This window comes from Equus caballus, chromosome 10, assembly GCF_041296265.1.
Source record: "Equus caballus isolate H_3958 breed thoroughbred chromosome 10, TB-T2T, whole genome shotgun sequence".
Taxonomy (NCBI): domain Eukaryota; kingdom Metazoa; phylum Chordata; class Mammalia; order Perissodactyla; family Equidae; genus Equus; species Equus caballus.
Genome location: NC_091693.1, coordinates 41,259,176 through 41,280,483, shown reverse-complemented (window position 1 = coordinate 41,280,483; position 21,308 = coordinate 41,259,176). Strand labels below are relative to the sequence as shown.

At 40.0% G+C, this 21,308-nt stretch overlaps 1 protein-coding gene across 2 annotated transcripts in view; it reads right to left on the bottom strand.

The window, feature by feature from the left end:
* Window positions 1-21,308, bottom strand: part of SH3BGRL2 (SH3 domain binding glutamate rich protein like 2) — a 68,412-nt gene that overhangs the window by 14,665 nt on the left and 32,439 nt on the right. For both annotated transcript variants that reach the window (XM_023650693.2, XM_070223509.1), the window contains exon 2: window positions 18,808-18,993. In XM_023650693.2, coding sequence (XP_023506461.1) covers window positions 18,808-18,993 — 186 coding nt within the window. The remainder of the gene's footprint in view (window positions 1-18,807; window positions 18,994-21,308) is intronic.

Below are 21,308 nucleotides of genomic sequence, written 5' to 3'. Positions count from 1 at the left end.
CAGAGGAGACTGCGGAAGCAGCTGATGCTGTGTTTCTCCGATGTGAGCACTAAGGAGCCAAGGAGGCAAAGGGAAAGGTGAATGGACCGCCCACAGCAGGAGTAAACTATGAAGGGGTGTGTGAGCCAGGCAGGGTGTTGCCTTTTTTTTTTAATATTCTTTTCTTTCTTTATTTTTATCTTATTGAGGTCACACTGGTTTATAATGTTGTGCAAATTTCAGGGTACATTATTCTATTTCAGTTTCTGGACAGACTGCATCATGTTCACCATCAATAGTCTAGTTTTCATCCATCACCGTACGTATGTGCCCCTTTCCCCCTTAACCCTCCACCCACCCCTTTCCCTCTCACAACCACTAATATGCTCTCCTTACCCATGTGTTTATCTTCCATATATGAGTGAGATCATACAGTATTTGTCTTTCTCTGTCTGACTTATTTCACTTAGGATAATACCCTCAAGTCCATCCATGTTGTTGCAAATGACAAAATTTCATTTTCTTATGGCTGAGTAGTATTCCATTGTATACATATGACACATCTCCTTTATCCATTCATCCATCAATGGGCACTTGGGTTGCTTCCACATCTTGGCTATTGGGAATAATGCTGTGATTAACATAGGGGTACATAAAATCTTTGAATTATTCATTTCATGTTCTTTGGATAAATACCCAGTAGTAGAATAGCTGGGTCATATGGTATTTCTATTTTTTGAGAAAGCTCCATACTGTTTTCCTTAGTGGCTGCACCAGTTTGCATTCCCACCAGCAGTCTACAAGGGTTCCCTTCTCTCCACATCCTCTCCAACACTTGTTATTTCTTGTCCTGTTAATTACAGCCATACTTATGGGTGCGAGTGATATCTCACTGTAGTTTTGATTTGCATTTCCCTGATGATTAGTGATGCTGAACATCTCTTCACGTGCCCATTGGCCATCTGTATATCTTGTTTGGAAAAATGTCTGTTTATATCCTCTGCCATTTTTGATTGGGTTGTTCATTTTGTCGTTGTTGAGTTGTATGAATTCTTTACTTATTCTGGAAATTAACCCCTTGTCGGATATATGATTTGCAACTATATTCTCCCATTTGGTCTTTTCAAGCGAACAGTTTCCTTTGCCTTGCAGAAGCTTTTTAGTCTGATGTAGTCCAATTTGCTTATTTTTTCTTTTGTTTCCCTTGCCTGAGTAGACATGGTATTAAAAAAATACTGCTAAGACCAACAGCGAAGAGCATACTGCCTGTATTTTCTTTAGGAGTTTTATGGTTTCAGGTCTTACTATCAAGTCTTTAATCCATTTTGAGTTAATTTTTGCATATGGTGTAAGATAATGGTCTACTTTCTTTTGTACCTGGCTGTCCAGTTTTCCCAACACCATTTAGTGAGGAAACTTTCCTTTCTCCATTATATGTTCTTGGCTTCTTTGTTGAAGATTAGCTGTACACAGATAAGAAGTTTTATTTCTGGGCTCTCAATTCTGTTCCATTGATCTGTGTGTCTGTTTTTCTGCCAGTACCATGCTGTTTTGATTACTATAGCTTTGCAGTATATTTTGAATTCAGGGAGTGTGATACCTCCAACTGTGTTCTTTTTTCTCAAGATGGCTTTGGCTATTCAGGGTCTTTTTTTTTTTCTGAGGAAGACCAGCCATAAGCTAACATCTGCCACCAATCCTCCTCTTTTTGTTGAGGAAGATTGGCCCTGAGCTAATATCTATGCCCATCTTCCTCTATTTTATATGTGGGACGCCTGACACAGCATGACTTGATAAGTAGTTCGTATGTCCGCACCTGGGATCCAAACCCATGAACCCTGGGCTGCCAAAGCGGAGCACACGAACTTAACTGCTGTGCCACCGGGCAGGCCCCTGGCTATTCAAGGTCTTTTGTTGTTCCATATAAATTTTAGGATTCTTTCTTCTATTTCTGTGAAGATGTCATTGGTATTCTGATTGGGATTGCACTGAATCTGTAGATTGCTTTAGTAGTATGGACATTTTAACTATGTTTATTCTTCCAATCCATGAGCATAGAATATCTTACCATTTCTTTATGTCTTCTTCAATTTCTTTCAATAATGTCAGATTTCAGTGTATAGGTCTTTTGCCTACTTGGTTAAATTTATTCCTAGGTATTTTATTCTTTTTGTTGCAACTGTCAATGGGATTCTATTTTTTATTTCTCTTTCTGCTAGTCTGTCATCAGTGTATAGATATGCAACTGATTTTTGTATGTTGATTTTGTACCCTGCAACTTTACTATATTTGTTGATTATTTCTAATAGTTTTTCAGTGAATTCTTTAGGGTTTTCTATATATAGAATCATGTCATCCACAAATAGCAACAGTTTTACTTCCTCCTTTCCTATTTGGATCTCTTTTATTTCTTTTTCTTGCCTAATTGCTCTGGCTAAAACATCCAGTATTATGTCGAATAAGAATGGTGAGAGTGAGTATCCTTGTTTTGTTCTTGTTCTCAGAGGAATAGCTTTCAGTTTTTCATCATTGAGTGTGATCTTGGTTGTGGGTTTGTCATGGCCTTTCTTATGTTGAGGTACTTTCCTTCTCTACCCTTTTTTTTTTTTTGAGGAAGATTAGCCCTGAGCTAACATCTGCCACCAATCCTCCTCTTTTTGCTGAGGAAGGCTGGCCCTGAGCTAACATCCGTGCCCATCTTCCTCTACTTTATATGTGGGATGCCTACCACAGCATGGCTTGCCAAGCGGTACCATGTCCGCACCTGGGATCCGAACCTGCGAACCCCGGGCCACCAAAGCAGAACGTGCACACTTAACTGCTGTGCCACGGGGCTGGCCCCCTTCTACCCATTTTATTGAGAGATCTTATCATAAATGGATGCTGGATCTTGTCAAATGCTTTCTCTGCACTTGAGTCTCTCAAGAGTTTCTGCTTATTGAGATGACCATGTGATTTTTATTCTTCATTTTGTTAATGTGGTGTATCACATTGACTGATTTGCAGATGCTGAACCATCCCTGCATCCCTGGAATAAATCCCGCTTGATCCTGGTGTATGATCCTTTTAACGTATTGTTGTAATTCATTTGCTAATATTTTGTTGAGGACGTCTGCATCTATGTTCATCAACAATATTGGCCTGTGATTTTCCTTTTTTGTGCTGTCCTTGTCTGGTTTGGGTATCACAGCAATCTTGGCCTCATACAATGAGTTAGGAAGTGTCCCATCCACTTCAATTTTTCAGAAAAGTCTGCGAAGAACAGGCAATAAATCTTCTTTGAATGTTGAGCAGACTTCACCAGAGAAGCCATCTGGTCATGGATTTTTCTTTCTTGGGACTTTCTGATTAGTGTTTCAATTTCTTTACTCGTGATTGGTCTTTAAAGGGTAAGACAATAGAACAAAAACAAGCAAACAAAAATCAAACAAAAAAGAACACACAGCAGAGAACTAAGTGGCCTGCAAAGCTTAAAGTATTTACCAGGTGGCCCGACTCCTGACTGGAGGATATATTTTGATGCAGCCCCTGCAAATGTGAAATTTCTCTGAAGCCTTGTTTAATCTTAAAAATTTATGGAAATTGGGCATCCTGCCCCATAATCTATCAGGGTCTGTTTTTCTATTAAAACATATTATGTTTTGCAACGTACTTATCTTCAAGTCAAATGGCCGCTTTGGGCAGATGGGCAGTCTTTATTCTACAACTTTGGGCACTCCCAAGCCCTGCGAAAGCTAACTCTGGCTTTACCAGCAGCACAATAGATACTCATCTTGTTTTAACTTTTACTAGTTTTCATTTCACCAAATGAGTTTTTCTTGACCTTGAACCCAGATTCTGGGGCCACCAACAATAACCCTTCATATCTTGATAACAATTTACCCCAAAATATTTCTGTTGTTTGATAGATGACTCTAAGGAATGGAAGAAGAGCGGAATAGACTAAAATGAGAATGCAATTTCTATAATAACATTCAAATTAATGCATTCTTCACAACAGCTTGCTAGTTACAAACTATGGTTTCAGGTGGATGGAAACAAACTAAATAGCCCACAGTGGGGGAATGATTCAGTTAATTATAATAATCTACCCAAGGGAATAATAGATAACCTCTAAAAAATAAGTCTATATGACATGGAAACTATTGTTGTTAGAGAAGAAAGCAGAGCACAAAACGGTATATATAGTATGATCAAAAAATGTGATGTTAGGGGCCAGCCCAGTGGCATAGCAGTTAAGTTCACGACTCTGCTTTGGCAGCCCAGGGTTCAGATCCTGGGCATGGACCTACACACCGCTTATCAAGCCATGCTGTGGCAGGCGTCCCACATATAAAATAGAGGAAGATGAGCACAGATGTTAGCTCAGGGCCAATCTTCCTCAGCAAAAAGAGGAGGATTGGCAGTGGATGATAGCTCAGGGCTGGTCTTCCTCAAAAAAAAAAAAAAAAGTAATTTTAAAAATTTAAATCTACCTGTAAGAAAATAGAACATGTATAGACCAAATGTTTGCAGTCTTATTTAAAGGTAAAATTGATCACTCCCCCTTTCTTTCCCATTCTCATTTTTCAAATTCTCTCTACTTTCATATTCATTTTAGTGCTGAGGAAAAAATAAACAATAATAATGTTGGATAACCAATTCAGTATGAAAACTTTTAAATATCTTTTTCCAACAACTTCTTTTGAGACCTTTGGCTGACGATCATTTCTTATATTTATGTGTGGAGACATATATATAAATATGATCCTTTTTTAAAAAAATAAGATCTTATGTATGAATCAGGGATTTGTAAAACTGATAATTAAGGGATTTGGCTCTTCGTGCTTCAAAAAAGATTCCCAAACACACTTAAAATATATTATCCCATGACAATCCTCTCAAAAGTCTTACATAAACACTGTATTTGGGCACCATGTAACTACACATATTTAGGAGTTCTTGTGGGGTGTTTCTGAGACTCCACCAATGGTCAGAAGATGATACCACATGTCCTTATCTCCTTTCATGGGAAAGAAAGAAAAGGAGAGGAGATGCCACAAAGAACCACTGCTGGTCGTTTAGCCTGTCTGCACCTCGTGAAGATTAGTCTAACCCATCTCTAGTCTACTTTCAGGCTCCAATTAACCAAGGTAAAATGGGGAACAGCAGTCATAGTTGGCCCCCAAATCATTACTTAAACAAAACGAGTCAATAGCTTTAACGTAACCTTATTTGGTTGCAATAAACCCAATGTTTAGGTTCAAATTTAACATTCTACAACCATCATCTGAAAGTGTGAAAAAAAAAATTTAATAGTTTTAAAACACAGATAATCTTCCATAAGTTGCCTCATATAAAATGATCAAAAGGTTATTTTTCATAAAAGCAGTCTGCCATCAGAGTCACGTCAGCATCATGGCGAAGTGAACTAGCCCAGGATTCTCTCCCCTGCAACATACAACAAAAAGGGGCATCCACACTCCAACAGAGGACATCCTAACACAAGGCAAAAACATCAGAGAGACATGAAGCCATATGAAGGAGGGCGGAGAGGCTGGAGCCCCCCTCAGAAGAGCTGGAACAGGGTAAGAGAGAACTTCGCTCCCTCCCCTAAAGACTGCAATCAGTCACCATGGGCGTCTCTGTGAGGGAATGGGGGAGGGGACACTCATTCACAGGAACATCAAGGACTCCCTAGGTCCCTTGCAGCCTAGAGGGAAGCCCTTTAATGGGGTGAAATCTTTAGCAGGGGGTGACCTCATCAAGTCAACATGCCAGGAGACCAGATAGGGAGAGCAGGCAGGAGACAGTGCCCCTCCCCCACTTGCTGCATGCCCGCTCCACTGCCTGGGATCTGGGCTGAAAGCAGAGGGCTCAGAATATGTGGCTCTCGACCCCCACCCAGTGGCGAGAGGCAGTAACTTCAATCAAATAATATCAAAATGCATAAGACCCAACCCAGCTCTAGCAATACCAGACACTACATCAAATCTCGAGACCAGAGAGAAAACAAGTACCCAGAACTCATTACTGAGGACACAGAAATATGTAATCTAGATGACCATGAATTCAAAATAGCTATCATCAAAATCTCAATGAGGTAAAAGAGAACGTAGAGAAACAATTCAACGAGTTGAGGAGCTACTCCACTGAAGACATTGACACTATAAAGAAGAATCAATCAGAGATACTAGAGATGGAAAACAAAATGGAAGAGATAAAACAAAATACGGAGTCCCTGAACTGTTCAAGGGAACATCATAGAGGAGAGTATCAGCATAATCAAAGACAGACATGTTGAAATGCTCCAGACAGAGAAGGAGAGAGAACTAAAACTAAAAAGAAATGAAAAAAGTCTCTGAGAAATATCTGACTCAATGAGGAAATGCAATATAAAAATTATAGGTATTCAAGAAGGAGAAGAGAAGGAGAATGGAGCAGAAAGTATGTTCAAAGAAATAATATGAGAGAACTTTCCAAACCTAGGGAAAGAGATGGAAATTAGTGAGGAAGAGGCTTCCAGACCTCCTAGATTTGTCAATGCAAAAAGACCTACTGCAAGGCATATAGTAGTAAAACTGGCAAAAATGAATGACAAAGAAAGAATACCCAGGACAGCAAGGCAGAAGAAAATAACCTACCAAGGATCCCCTATCAGGCTTTCAGTGGATTTCTCTGCAGAAACCTTACAAGCTAGGAGAGAATGGAACGACATATTCAAATCTTTTAAAGACAAAAATCTTCAGCCAAGAATACTCTATCCAGCAAAAATATCCTTCAGATATGAGGGAGAAATAAAAACTTTCCCAAACAAAAACTAAAGGACTTTGTAGCCACAAGATGCCCCCTACAAGAAATCCTCAAGAAGGCCCTCATACCTGGGGGGCAAAAAAAGGGAGAAAGGGGTCACAAAATACAGAGTAAGGAGATAAATAGGTAGACAGAATCACAAGAAGGCCCTCATATCTGGGGGGAAAAAAAGGAGAAAGGGGTCACAAAATACAGAGTAAGGAGATAAATAAGTAGACAGAATCATAATAGGATAGCAAATACTCAAGTATAGCATTAAAGATAAAGGGAAGGAAAAAACCAAAACCAAATATAATCCTGTCAGTTTAACCACAAACTCACAAAACAAGATGGAATAAGATATGAGAACAACAACTTAGGAGGGGAGGAGGAGAGGGACTGAATCGATTTAGACTAAGGAAATAAGAGGCCATCAGAAAATGGACTATCCTATAGATGAGATTCTGAATACAAACCTCATGGTAACCACTAAACAAAAAAGCAGAACAGAGACACAAATAATACATAAGAACAAAACAAAGAAACACATCATAAACAACTACATAATTCAATGGGCAGACCAAAACACACAGGACGAGAAACAAAGGAAATGCAGGAAAACTAGGAAACAAGTGATAAAATGACAGCATTAAGCCCTCATTCATCAATAATCACCCTAGGGGCCGGCCTGGTGGGGCAGCGGTTAAGTTCTCACGTTCCGCTTCTCGGCAGCCTGGGGTTTGCCAGTTCGGATCCCAGGTGCGGACATGGAACTGTTTGGCAAAAAGCCATGCTATGGTAGGCGTCCCATGTATAGAGCAGAGAAAGATGGGCATGGATGTTAGCTCAGGGCCAGTCTTCCTCAGCAAAAAGAGGAGGATTGAAATAAGCCAGACAGAGAAAGACGAACTCTGTATGACTCCACTCATAGGTGAAAGTTAACATATAGACAAAGAGAACTGATTGGTGGTTACCAGGGGAAAGGGGGGGTGGGGGGAGGACACAAAGGGTGAAGTGGTGTACCCACAACATGACTAACAATAATGTACAACTGAAATTTCACAAGGTTGTAAACTATCATAATCTTAATAAAAAAAAAAAGAGGAGGATTGGCAGTAGTTAGCTCTGGGCTAATCTTCCTCAAAAATGATAATAATAATAATAATAATCACCCTAAAAGTAAATGGATTGATTTTCCAATGAAAAGACAGAGTGGCGAGATGGATTAAAGAACAAGACTCAACAATATGCTGGCTCTAGGAAACACATCTCAGCTCCAATGACAAACACAGGCTCAGAGTGAAGGGATGGAAGACAATACTCCAAGCTAATGGCAAACAAAAGAAAGCAGGTATTGCAACACTTACATCAGACAAAGTAGACTTCAAGATAAGACAGGTAAAGAGAGACAAAGAGGGGCAGTATATAATGATGAAAGGGAAATTCCATCGTGAAAAAATAACACTTATAAACATCTATGCATCCAACACAGAAGCACCAAAGTTCATAAAGCAACTATTAACAAACCTAAAAGAAGACATTAATAATGACACAATAATAGTAGGGGACCTCAACACTCCACTCACATCAAAGGATAGATCATCCAGACAGAAAATCAACAAGGAAACAGTGGAATTAAATGAAAAGCTAAACCAGTTGGACTTAATAGACATATATAGAACACTCCATCCAAAAACAACACAATACACATTCTTCTCAAGTGCACGTGGAACATTCTCAAGGAGAGACCATATGTTGGGAAACAGGGCAAGCCTCAATAAATTTAAGACTGAAATAATAATAAGCATCTTTTCTAATCACAATGCTATAAAGTTACAAATTAATTACAAGAAAAAAGCTGAGAAAGGGACAAAGATGTGGAGACTAAACAACATGCTACTGAACAAGCAATGGATCATTGAAGAAATTAAAGGAGAAATCAGAAAATTATCTGGAGACAAATGAAAATGATAACATACCATACCAACTCATTTGGGATGCAGCAAAAGCTGTATTAAGAGGGATATTCATTGCAATACAGGCACATCTTAACAAACAAGAAAAATCCCAAATAAGCAATCTTAAATTACACCTAACTGAATTAGAAAAAGAAGAACAACCAAAGCCCAAAGTCAGCAGAAGGAGAGAAATAGTAAAAAAAAAAAAAAATCAGAGCAGAAATAAATGCAATTGAAACAAAAAAGGCAATAGAAAGGATCAATGAAACAAAAGCTGGTTTTTTGAGAAGATAAATAAAACTGACAAACTCCTAGCCAGACTTACAAAGAACAAAAGAGAGATAGCTCAGATAAACAAAATTAGAAATGAAAGAGGAGAAATAACAATGGAGACCACAGAAACACAACGGATTATAAGAGAATACTATGAAAAGCTATGTGCCAACAAAATGGATAATCTAGAGGAAATGGATAAACTGTTAGACTCTTACAACCTCCCAAAGCTGAATCAAGAAGAAACGGACAATGTGAATAGACCAATCACAAGCAAAGAGACTGAAACAGTAATCAAAAGCATCACCAAAGAATAAAACCTCAGGACCAGACAGCTTCCCTGGGGAATTCTACCAAACATTCACAGAGGATTTAATACCTATCCTTCTCAATCTATTCCAAAAAATTAGGGAAGACGGAACACTTCCTAACACATTCTACGAGGCCAACATCACTCTGATACCACAGCCTGACAAGGACAACACAAAGAAGGAAAACTACAGGCCAATATTGCTGATGAACATAGATGCGAAAATCCTCAACAAAATTCTGGCAACCCAAATTCAGCAATACATCAAAAAGATCGTACATCATGATCAAGTGGGATTTATACCCGGGACACAGGGATCGTTCAACATCCGCAAATCAATCAACGTGACACACCACATCAACAAATTGAGGAATAAAAACCACATGATCATCTCAATAGATGCAGAGAAAGCATTCAATAAGATCCAACAGCCATTTATGATAAAAACTCTTAACAAAATGAGGATAGAAGGAAATTACTTCAACATAATAAAGCCCATATATGACAAACCCACAGCAAACATCATACTCAATGGGCAAAAACTGAACGCCATCCCCCTGAGAACAGGAACAAGACAAGGTGCCCACTCTCACCACTCTTATTCAACATAGTACTAGAGGTTTTGGCCAGAGCAATTAAGCTAGAGAAGGGAATAAAAGGAATCCAAATAGGGAGTGAAGAAGTGAAACACTGTTTGCAGATTACGTGATCTTATATACAGAAAACGCCAAAGAATTTATCGGAAAACTAATAGAAGTAATTAACAACTACAATAAAGTTGCATGGTCCAAAATCAACTTACAAAAATCAGCTGCTTTTCTACACTCCAATAATGAACTTACAAAAAGAGAATACAATTCCATTTACAGTTACAACTAAAAGAATAAAGTACCTAGAAATAAATTTAACCAAAGAGGTGAAGGACTTATATAACAAAAACTATAAGACATTACTAAAACAAATTGATAATGAAATAAAGAGATGCAAAGAGATTCCATACACATGGATTGGAAGAATAAACATAGTTAAAAGGTCCATACTACCCAAAGCAATCTACAGATTCAATGCAATCCTAATCAGAATCCCAAGGACATTCTTCACTGAAATAGAACAAAGAATCCCAAAATTCATATGGGGCAACCAAAGACCCCAAATGGCTAAAGTAAACTGAGAAAAAGAACAAAGCTGGAAGTATCACAATCCCTGACTTCAAAATGTACTACAAAGCCATAGTGATCAAAACAGCATGGTACTGGTACAAAACAGACACTCAGATCAATGGAGCAGAACTGAAAGCCCAGAAATAAAACCACACATCTATGGACAGCTAATCTTCAAAAAGGTGCCAAGAACATACAATGGAGAAGAGACAGTCTCTTTAATAAGTGGTGTTGGGAAAACTGGACAGTGGCACGCAAAAGAATGAAGGTAGACCATTATTTCATGTCATACACAAACATAAACTCAAAATGGATCAAAGACTTGAAGATAACTCCTGGAAGATAATATAGGTAGTACACTGTTTGACGTCAAACTAAAAAGGATCTTTTCAAATACCATGTCTTCTCAGACAAGGAAAACAAAAGAAAAAAAAAAAAAAGTGGGAGTTCATCAGACTAAAGAGCTTCTGCAAAGCAAAAGGAACTAGAATCAAAACAAAGAGACAACCCACCAACTGGGAGAACATATTTGAAAATCACACATCTGACAAGGAGTTAATCTCCATAACATATAAGGAACTCACACAACTGAACAATAAAAAAGCAAACAGCCCAAACAAAAAATGGGCAGAGGATATGAATAGACTTTTTTCCAAAGAAGATATACAGATGGCCAATAAACACAGGAAAAGATGTTCAACATCACTAATCATCAGGGAAATGCAAATCAAAAATACACTAAGATACCACCTTATGCCTGTTAAAATGGCTATAATCACTAAGACTAAAAATAACAAATGTTGGAGAGGGTGTGGAAAAAAGGGAACCCTCATACACTGCTGGTGCAATTGCAAACTAGTGCAGACACTAGGGAAAACAGTATGGAGATTCCTCAAAAAACTAAAAATACAATTATCATTCAACCCAGTTATCCCACTACTGGGTATCTACCCAAACAATTTGAAATCAACAATCCAAAGTAACATATGCACCCCTATGTCACTGTAGCACTATTCACAATAGCCAAGACATGGAAGCAATCCAAGTGCCCAGCGACTGATGATTGGATAAAGAAGATGTGGTATACATATACAATGGAATACTACTCAGCCATAAAAAAAGACAAATTCATCCCATTTGAAACAACATGGGAGGACCTAGAGGGAATTATGCTAAGCGAAATAAGCCAGACTGAGAAAGAAAAACACCATATGATTTCACTCACATGTGGAATATGAATGAACCCACGGACAAAGAAAACAGTTCAGTGGTTACCAGGGGAAGCATGAATGGTGGGCACAGGGGGGTGAAGGAATGCACTTACGTGGTGACAGACAAGAAATAATGTACAACTGAAATCTCACATTGATGTAAACTATTATGAACTCAATTAAAAAAACAGATGAAAAGTCAACTAAAAATAAAATAGTCTGCCATCTCTCTCTCAACTGAGCTGTTTTCTCTTCATTAATAAGGCGGGGCTTTACATGAGTAACTCCAGCCACACGTGCCACCTCAGTCCATCTCTCTCCCCACCTTCACCCAAGGCCCAACTGTTAGCCTTGGCCAAACCTGCACCGACTCGTCACTGTTTTTTTCCCTCTTGATGGTTAATCCACAAACTGGTTAATGTGACCCCAGGCAAATGAAACTTGACTGCATTCTCAATTCTGTCTACCAGTATCTTTTAAAAAATAAAAGAATTAATAAATTAATTCAGACAAGTTGCAAGACAAAAAAACAACATATAAAAATCACTTGTGTTTCTATGCACTAATAATGAACAATTGGAAAAGGAAATTAAGAAAATAATCTATTTACAATAGTACCAAAAAGAATAAAATACTTTGGAATAAACCTAACCAAGCTGGTAAAAGACTTGTACACTAAAAGCTACAAAGCATTGCTGAAAGAAATGATTGGAGACACAAATAAATAGACATCCCATGTTCATGGACTGAAAGACTTAATATTGCTAAGATGTCAATGCTACCCAACGCCATCTAAAGATTCAATACAATTCCTATCAAAATCTCAATGGCATTTTTTGCATAAACAGAAAAAAAAATCATCCTAAAATTCATACAGAATCTCAAGGGACCCCAAATAACCAAAACAAATTTGAAAAAGGACAAAGGTGGAGGGCTCACACTTCCTGGTTTCAAAACATATTACAAAGCTACAGTAATCAAAACAGTGTAGTACTGGCATAAAGACAGACACACAGACCAACAGAAAGTCCCCCCCAAAAAACAAACCCTTACATCTATGGTCAAATGACCTACAACAAAGGTGCTAAGACCGCTCAATGGGGAAAGGACAGTGTCTTCAACAAATGATGCTAGGAAAACCAGATATCCACATGCAAAAGAAGGAAGTCACACCCTTATCTTGCACCAGATACAAAAATTAACTAAAAATAAATTAAAGACCTAAACATAAGACCCAAAACTAAAAAACTCCTAGAAGAAAGCATAGGAGAAAAGCTTCTTGACACTGTATTTGGCAAGAACTGATTTCTTGGCTATGAATCCAAAAGCACAGGCAACAGAAGCAAAAATAGACAAATAGGATTCCAACAAACTTAAAAACTTCTTCACCAAAGCATACAATCAACAGAGTGACAGGCAACAACCTAAGAATGGGAGAAAATATTTGCAAATTAGGTAACTGATAAGCAGTTAATATCCAGACTATACAAAGAACTCTTACAACTCAAAAACAAAAAATGAAATAACCTGATTAAAAAATGGGCAAAGAACTTGAATAGACATTTCTCCAAACATGATAGACAAATGGACAACAAGCATGTGAGATGCTCAAAATCACTAATCACCAGAGAAATGCAAATCAAAACCACAGTGAGACATCACCTCACACCCATTAGGATAGCTACTCTCAAAACAAAACACAAAAAGTAAGTGTTGGTGGGGATGTGGAGAGGTTGGAACCCTTGCGTACTGTTGGTGGGACTGTAAGATGGTGCAAACACTGCGAAAAACAGTACAGAGGTTCCCCAAGAAATTTAAACAGAACGACCATACGATGCGGCAATCCCACCTCTATCTTTATAGCCAAAGAAGTTGAAAGCAGGATCTTGAAGCGATATTTGCAAACCCATGTTCATAGCAGCGCTATTCACAATAGCAAGAGGTGGAAACAACCCATCATCCATTGACACATGAATGGATAAACAAAACGCGCTATATTAACGCAATGGAAGCCTTAAAAAGGAAGGAAATCTCGTCACATGCTTCAATGCTACAGGCTGAATGTTTGCATCCCATCAAAACTCACAGGTTGAAGTCCTGACGCCCAAAGGCTTTCGGGAGGTGGTTAAGTTATGAGAGCAGAGCCCTCACGGATGAGATTAACACCCTCATAAAGAGGCGTGAGAGAGCTCTGCTGCCTCTTCCACCACTCGAGGACACCGCAGAAAGGTGGCAGTCTGCAGCCAGAAGAGGGCTCTCGCCAGAACCTGCCCGTGCTGGCACCCTGATCTCGGACTTCCAGCCTCCAGAACTGTGAGAATAAACTTCTGTTGTCTGTAAGCCTCCTAGTCTGTGGTATTTCATTACAGCAGCTTTAATGGACTAAGACATACTACATGAAGGAACCCTGAGGACATTATGCTAAGCGAATAAGCCACTCACAGAAGGACAAGTACTGCGTGACTCCACTTCTATGAGGTATCCAGAGTACTCAAATTCAGAAAGAAGGATGCTAGTTCTCAGGGCCTGGGGAGAGGGGACAAACAGGAGCTGTTTAATGGGTACAGAATTCAATTCCGCAAGATGAAAAAGCTCTGGAGATCCGCTTGACAACAATGTGAATACATGTCACACTACTGAATTGTACATTTAAAAGTGGTTAAGACAGTAAATTTTATAATACGTGTTTTTATCACAATAAAAACTTTTTAATAGAAAACAAGAAAAATATATAAAGAAATCCAAATCACTTTTTTGCTGAATAGGGAGGGAGGAAAGAAATCAAAAGGGAGTAAATATTTTCCTTTTGTGGAGATGTGTGCATTTTCATTTCTGGTATTCCACACATGCCAGGTCGACAGAGAAAGCATAAACTTTAAACCTTGAACACAAGGACAGGTCTAAAGGGCTTTCTAAAATCCAAAGCAGACTGTAAAACCCATCAGAAAAGCCTAGGTGTTGGGATGTTTTCCTTTCGGACCCCATTTCCAGAGAAGAATCTTGCTCATGGTAAGACGTGCCAGGGATACCACAAGGACAACCAGTCTGTGCCCATTTGGGTTCTTGACTACAGACACCTGAAATGGACACTGGCAACTTAAAAGGAAAGGAATTTATGGAGGTCTAGTGGGGAGCTCACAGAATCCACATTAAAGCTGAAGGACAAGTTCAGAAAAGAGGAGGACTTTCTGTGTCTGGGTAGACAAGAACACACCCAGGCCAGACCCCAGGCTGTCATTAGGACACCAGCCACAGCTATGCCTGGTGCCATCACCCCCGGACACTTACTGCCACCCTCCAACTGATCGTGTGTTTCTGCATCATCCCCTCAATGTTAAAATTCTACAGGCGGGGGGCGGCAGGGGCAGGGGCACGGCGACTCTGACTGGGCATGCCAGGGAGCTTCCATTCAGTGGGGGAATTCCTCCCAATAGGCAGGATCTTCAAATGCTAAGGGAGACAGAGAAGACAATTGTCCACACTGCTTACCACGTAGTTTAGCAGCTCTTTATGTCTCACACGCCTAGCGCTTCCAGTTTAAAATACAGTAATAAGTTTCCAAGCAATTCCAGGAAATAGGAGGATCTTCATGCTTCCTGGATCCTGTCAGTTGCAATGTGGCAGGTTTCCACAGCTTATATCCAACCAGATAAGGCCACTCATGAACTAGCACTGGGTAAAGACAGCAAGATGCAGAGGAGCAGGTGAAAGGAATGAGGCCATCGTTAGTTGCCCTCTAATGCTTTTGCTTTTGTCAAAGTTGAATTTACTTGACCTTGATAAGAGCAGATACTGTCTTCAACACTCCTGCCAGAACAGACTCGAGAGTGCACACACCAGCACGACTGTCACCATCCCCAGGGGACTAACCCCACTCAAGCAGAGAAGATGCCATTTATCTAGCACAGTTTAATCAATATGTAAGCCTCTAGCCAGCTCCCAGACAGTCTATCTGAAAAATTTCCATAGACTCCACAGGGCAAAGATATATACAGATTTAGAAAGTCATAAAGAGGTGGAAATAAAACCGGATTAACTTTTTTTCACAACATTACATTCTTTCATTCATCCAGTACATTCCCCTATTCAAAGGGCTCTGAAGACTTCTGCTTTCATCATGATAGAGCAAGGATGTCTCTACTTACTTTCTCTTGAAAGTTAACAAAACAATAAGGATTTTTTTATAAAACCAGAAACTCCATTTCTTTCTTTTTATAAACCTAGGAGACATCTACAGCCCTGAACCACAACATATACAGAAAGTGGGCAGAAAACAATGAGGGACGTTACATGGCAAAGGACGGTCAAACCTCAGTGTCTGCAGAGGCAGCATCAACAAGAAACAAGCTGCAGGGCCCCCAGAAAACACGAGGACCTGGAGGCTCTTGTGAAGGTGGGGTGAGTGGGCAAAGGCAGACAACAGAGACCGTTCACAAGCCTACATGAACAGCAGCTGGACTCCAGGTTACCTTGCTCTCCCTAAAGGAGCTGGAAGGTACACTGTTCATAGACATGACCTCTGGGAAGCAACAAACTGATAAACACCAGCGTTGAAGGGAGTAGGAGTGAGAACAGGGACACGAAGTGAAAATGTGCATGACAGAGTAAGACCCTCCAGTTCTCGCACCCACAGGGCCAGAACTCCAGCAGCCAGGCTGATATTCCCAATGCAAGAGAATAAAGGGTCATTCTCTGGAAAAATTAAACCATCACCTGAGAAAAGACCTACAGATACTGCTAGCAGTATCAGTAACGAGAAACTAGCAGGCTACCCTGTCATCCCACAGCAAAGCCCACTGGGAAACGAGCCTTCAAGCCTGTATGGGCACACACAGCTTCTAAGTTGCTTTGTAGTGCCTCACCTCTTAAATAAACAAGACAAGGATCACCAGAGAACCGAGGAAAGCCCACCACACTTGGAAGGAAAGATCAAAATAAAGTAAAAAAAAGGAAATTAGTGGAAACAGGGACAATACTGGTAAAAGAAGACAACTTCAAAGAAATCATATTTAATGCCTCCATTGAGCTAAGATCTTGCATTCATCTCATAAAAGCACAAGATTATTAAAAGAAAAAAATCAGAAAGAAGGAGGAAAAAAAAAGATGACATAAAGAAATTGAATGAAAAGATTCAGAGCTAAGTTAAAGAAATCTCCCAGAAAGTACAACAAAAAGTTAGAGAAGCGGACAATACAAAAAAAATAAGAAGTCCAATATTCAAACTAATAGGTACTACAGAGAGAGAGCACACAGAAGAAAGCAGGGAGAAAATTTTCAAAGAAAATAATATAAACATATTTGATAATTCAATCACATAATTTTTAAATTATAAGGACCTAATGAGCACTGAGCACAGTGAATGAAAAGCAGCTTACATCATGGTAATTTACCAAAAAATGTTAGGACACACATATGAATGAGAGATCTTTAAAACTTGCACAGAAGAAACTGATGAAAACATAGAAAAGATCAAGAAAAATGGCATTAGACTTCTCAGCTGCAGTACTGGAAACTGGATGATGACGAAGCAATACCATCAAGATTCCTTCCACCCCAGAATTCTATACCCAGCCAAACTACCACTCAACGATAAGACTAGAATAAAGGCATCTTCATACCTGCAAAGCCTGAGCAATGGAAAACTGCTGGATTTTTGTTTTAAGCCTGCTAGTGCTATTTGACTCACACCTTTACTTTATTTTGAACTGCACAGTTTACAAACATTTTCAACTGTTACCTCATTTTGTCTACCGGCACAACAGTGTATCTTCTACAGCCTGTGATCATGAATGGGATACACCCTTGGTCCACATACTCCCCTAATAAAATATGAGATCATGACATAAAAAATTCCACAAAAATAACCACCTTTACTTCTATATAACAATCTACCCCAAAAATACTTTAGAAACAGTCACAAATAATCCCATGAAGTAAGATAGATAATATCATCCCTTGCTTAAAGATGAGAAAATTGAGGCTTAAAGAGGTAAGTGATTTTCCAAAGGCATCCCAGCCAACATGAAGGTGTACAGAACTCAAACCTATGTCTAACGCCACGTTCAGGATTCTCCTCACGACACTGGACGTAAGGTCTCCGCACAATCTCTTTGGCCTTATGATCCAACAACTCATTCTCCCTCATACATAGAGGAAGGGAAGCATTTCCTCTCAAGCTGCCAAAAGCACTCTGTGATCCCTTTCCTCCACTCTAATGACAGCCTAGCTATTCATTTCATCTCACACACCCCAGCGCTGTAGCCCCTTCTCCTTCTCCAGGCCATCCTTAAAGAACTGGAGTCCAGGTCCCAAAATAAACACCAACTTAGACAGAGCTGTGGCAAAAGCAAATCCTAACTTACTCGTTGGAGAGAAGTTTCTCTATTTATTTATTTATTTGTGTGTGTGAGGAAGCTTGGCCCTGAGCTAACATCTATGCCCATCTTCCTCTATTTTCTTTTTATGTAGGACGCCACCTCAGCATGGCCTGATGAGTGGTGCTAGGTCTGCGCCCAGGATCCGAACCTGTGAACCCTGGGCTGCTGAAGCGGAACGCACAAACTTAACCATGCGCTACCAGGCCGGCCCCTCAATTTTTTTTTCTTAACCTAAAGAGTGAGAAGGAAAATAAATAATCAGACAAAAGTGACTTTATCTTCCCACATGCTTCATATAGCAGGAAGGCAACTAATATATTTTAGATGCTCAGAATGATCCATCTGGCTTATTATCATTAAAAAAATGAAATTCTTGTTTATAATCAGCTATTAGCAGTTTTTTTATACCATATAGAGCAAAAGATTCTAGCATAATTACCCCTTCTACTCTGCCTCCTCAAAATGTGTTAATCAAAAAGTATGCTTTAAAATTTAGAACACCATAAACACACACACACAGCTTCCCTCCCCACTCCCTTTCCAAAGCAGAGAGACAGGAAGACTGACAGACACGCATGTGCTCACATCCACATAGTCCGTGACCTGGACTCATGTCCCCTCTTGACTTCACCCTCTGTTAGATCTGTGGACCTGAACAGGCACGGGATGAAGAGGTCACCAGCCTCATGGAAAAAACCCCACCAGCACTCTAGGTGACTGTGATTTGAGCCATGAAAAGAAACAGTGTGATGACAAATGTGCACTTACTCCACAGTAGCGGTCACCATTAAATATCTGAGGTGGCAGAGGGTTGCCCTGAGCGGGCTTCTTTTCCGGGGGGATGTTCTTGTACATCCATTGCCTCTGTTCTTCTGACATTGTGATATCCACCTCCTCAAACTCTATCTTGTTGGCTTCCAGAAATCTAACCACATCCTGTTGCTTCTTCTTTATCTAAAGAGAGAAGAAGAGAAGTAAACAGAAAGGCTCATCTGAAACAATATGTACACATTTCCAAATTGAACTGGATTTGCTTTCTCATTGTCAGAGGTCACTGACACAAAAAGCAGGCCACCCACAGGCGCCACGCACTGCCCACTCGCTGCACATCCAGCAGAGATCTAAGCAAGTCCTGACACAGCTGTTTCTTCACCTGGACTCCCCAGAACTTGGGGGCACAACGCAGACTGCCTGGAAGGAACAGACTCTGGATGAGGTGAGAGGTCCACTTAGTTCTCGGGGGGCCCCCTTCACCCTCAGAAACTGACGTCTACAGTCACAAAAGCTCCCTCTGCCAAAACCACTTAAAAACCACGTACACACGGCCCATCAGAGATGTCGACATTTCTTTGATTCCCGGGAGCAGCAGTATTTTCATTCCCCTCAGCAGCCTCTTTCAGATATTCCACAGCTGTAGCCACTGTCGTGAAAGCATCCTTTCACCAATTCACAGGAGAAAAAGTCCTCCACCTCTAGGCAGAGGGCAAACAGCCGCACCGCCTCGCCCTGACTCTGTCTCAGCCCTCCTGTTCTCTGCTCTTCCACGTTCCCTCTTCAGTCACTAGGGGTCAGCTGTGTGCTTGAAGAGCTGCAAACGCCAGCAGGCTTTCGGAACGCCACCAGCCTTCTTAATTTGAGGTAGGTAGTAACTAATTTAGATGGGACGCCAATACTCAGTATCTTAAACACAGCATGTAAAACATGAGAAAACCAGCTTGCTTTTTCTAAATAATTCTGGGAAATCTGCATAAAGAATGAATGTAAGCAGTGAAGTACATTTTATAATGGCCAAATGAAAGAATCATTTTGAGAGGTCAAGCAGCCAGAAAGACCTCTCATCACAGAAGATAAAATGCTTGCAAAACGAACTTTCACACACTGAGCGCCCCCCAGCAATTCCCCCGCCCAACTCCCCCTAAAAGCCTCAATGGCATGTGTCTCTGAGGTCGAAATCTGTCATACGCCATGAACAAGGAAAGAGATTCTGATCACTGGGTTGAAGTTTATGAATGACTAACAAGATGGCGTAGTTAGTATGGACAGAAACAAAAAGCCGGCAAGATAGGACGTCTTTAAGCTCAATGATAGAAAATGAGAGAATTACTGTATGGTTATAAATCCAAATTGATAAATGACATTATCTCACTTTCTTCAATTAAGTCATTTCTCCTGTCTGAAAAAGTTAACTTTTTTCCTTATTGACAATTTCAGAATACAGTTACATTATTTTGTAACTTCAGCTTGCAAAAAAGGATCATCCATCCTACTGAATTTCCCCCTTACAACGCTACAAGGTAGATTTTATTATCCCTGAGATCAAAAGTGTCAGCTACTTTGATCAAGGTTCTAGCGTGTGTTCTTGTCAAGACAACTGTGTCATTCTCCTACTTAAAATTCTTCTTTGGTGGGTCCACACCACCCTTGGAAGAACATCGACACTTCTTAGCACAGCACAACGTGCATAATCCAGCTCCTCTGGCTACTAAAGCAATGTATTTGCATTCTTAAAAGTCTGGCAATTGTAAAACAAACAAACAAAAAGTTCCCTCCTCTCCTACTACAGACAACCACTGAGAAAATCTAGAGGAAAAGGTCTGGATTTAATGTTGGTGTGGAGCTCGACATATCCAGCACATTTCAAATGTTCATGGGAGAGATCAAAATTGACACTGATACACAGTCAAACCCTGGTTTTCCATATCACGTATATACATATAACATCCACCACCACCCCAGAATGTGGGCACTTAAAAACACACACGTTCTCTCAGTGCTAGGATACATCGAAGACATGCAGTTTCTTTACTCCCTGACCCCTTGCCCTATACATACACACACACACACACACACACACACACACGCAGCATTTATTGCTGGACTGTAGCCCCCTGCAGCTTGACTGGTCTTTCCTTTCACAGGATCACTCTCAGTAAAAATAGCTGCGTCTTGCCCCTTTCACTCAACAATATATCATGAGTACTGTCCCCTGTCATTAAAAATTTTTCAAAAGCATGAATTTTAATATTTTCCTGGCCATTCTAGCAGGTGCAGTTAACTGTTACTCTGTTGTTAGATATTTAGCATCCTTGTTGTTTTCACCACTAGGAATAACATCACGTTGTGAACATCTTTATTCATAAATCTTTGACTGTGTCTCTCAATACCGCTTTAGGACAAAGCCCTCTAATGAAACCCAAGTCAAAGGCTGGAGGCGTTTTCCAGGCTCCTGAAGGACCCAGGCTGAACTGCTTTTCAACAAGGCCACATCG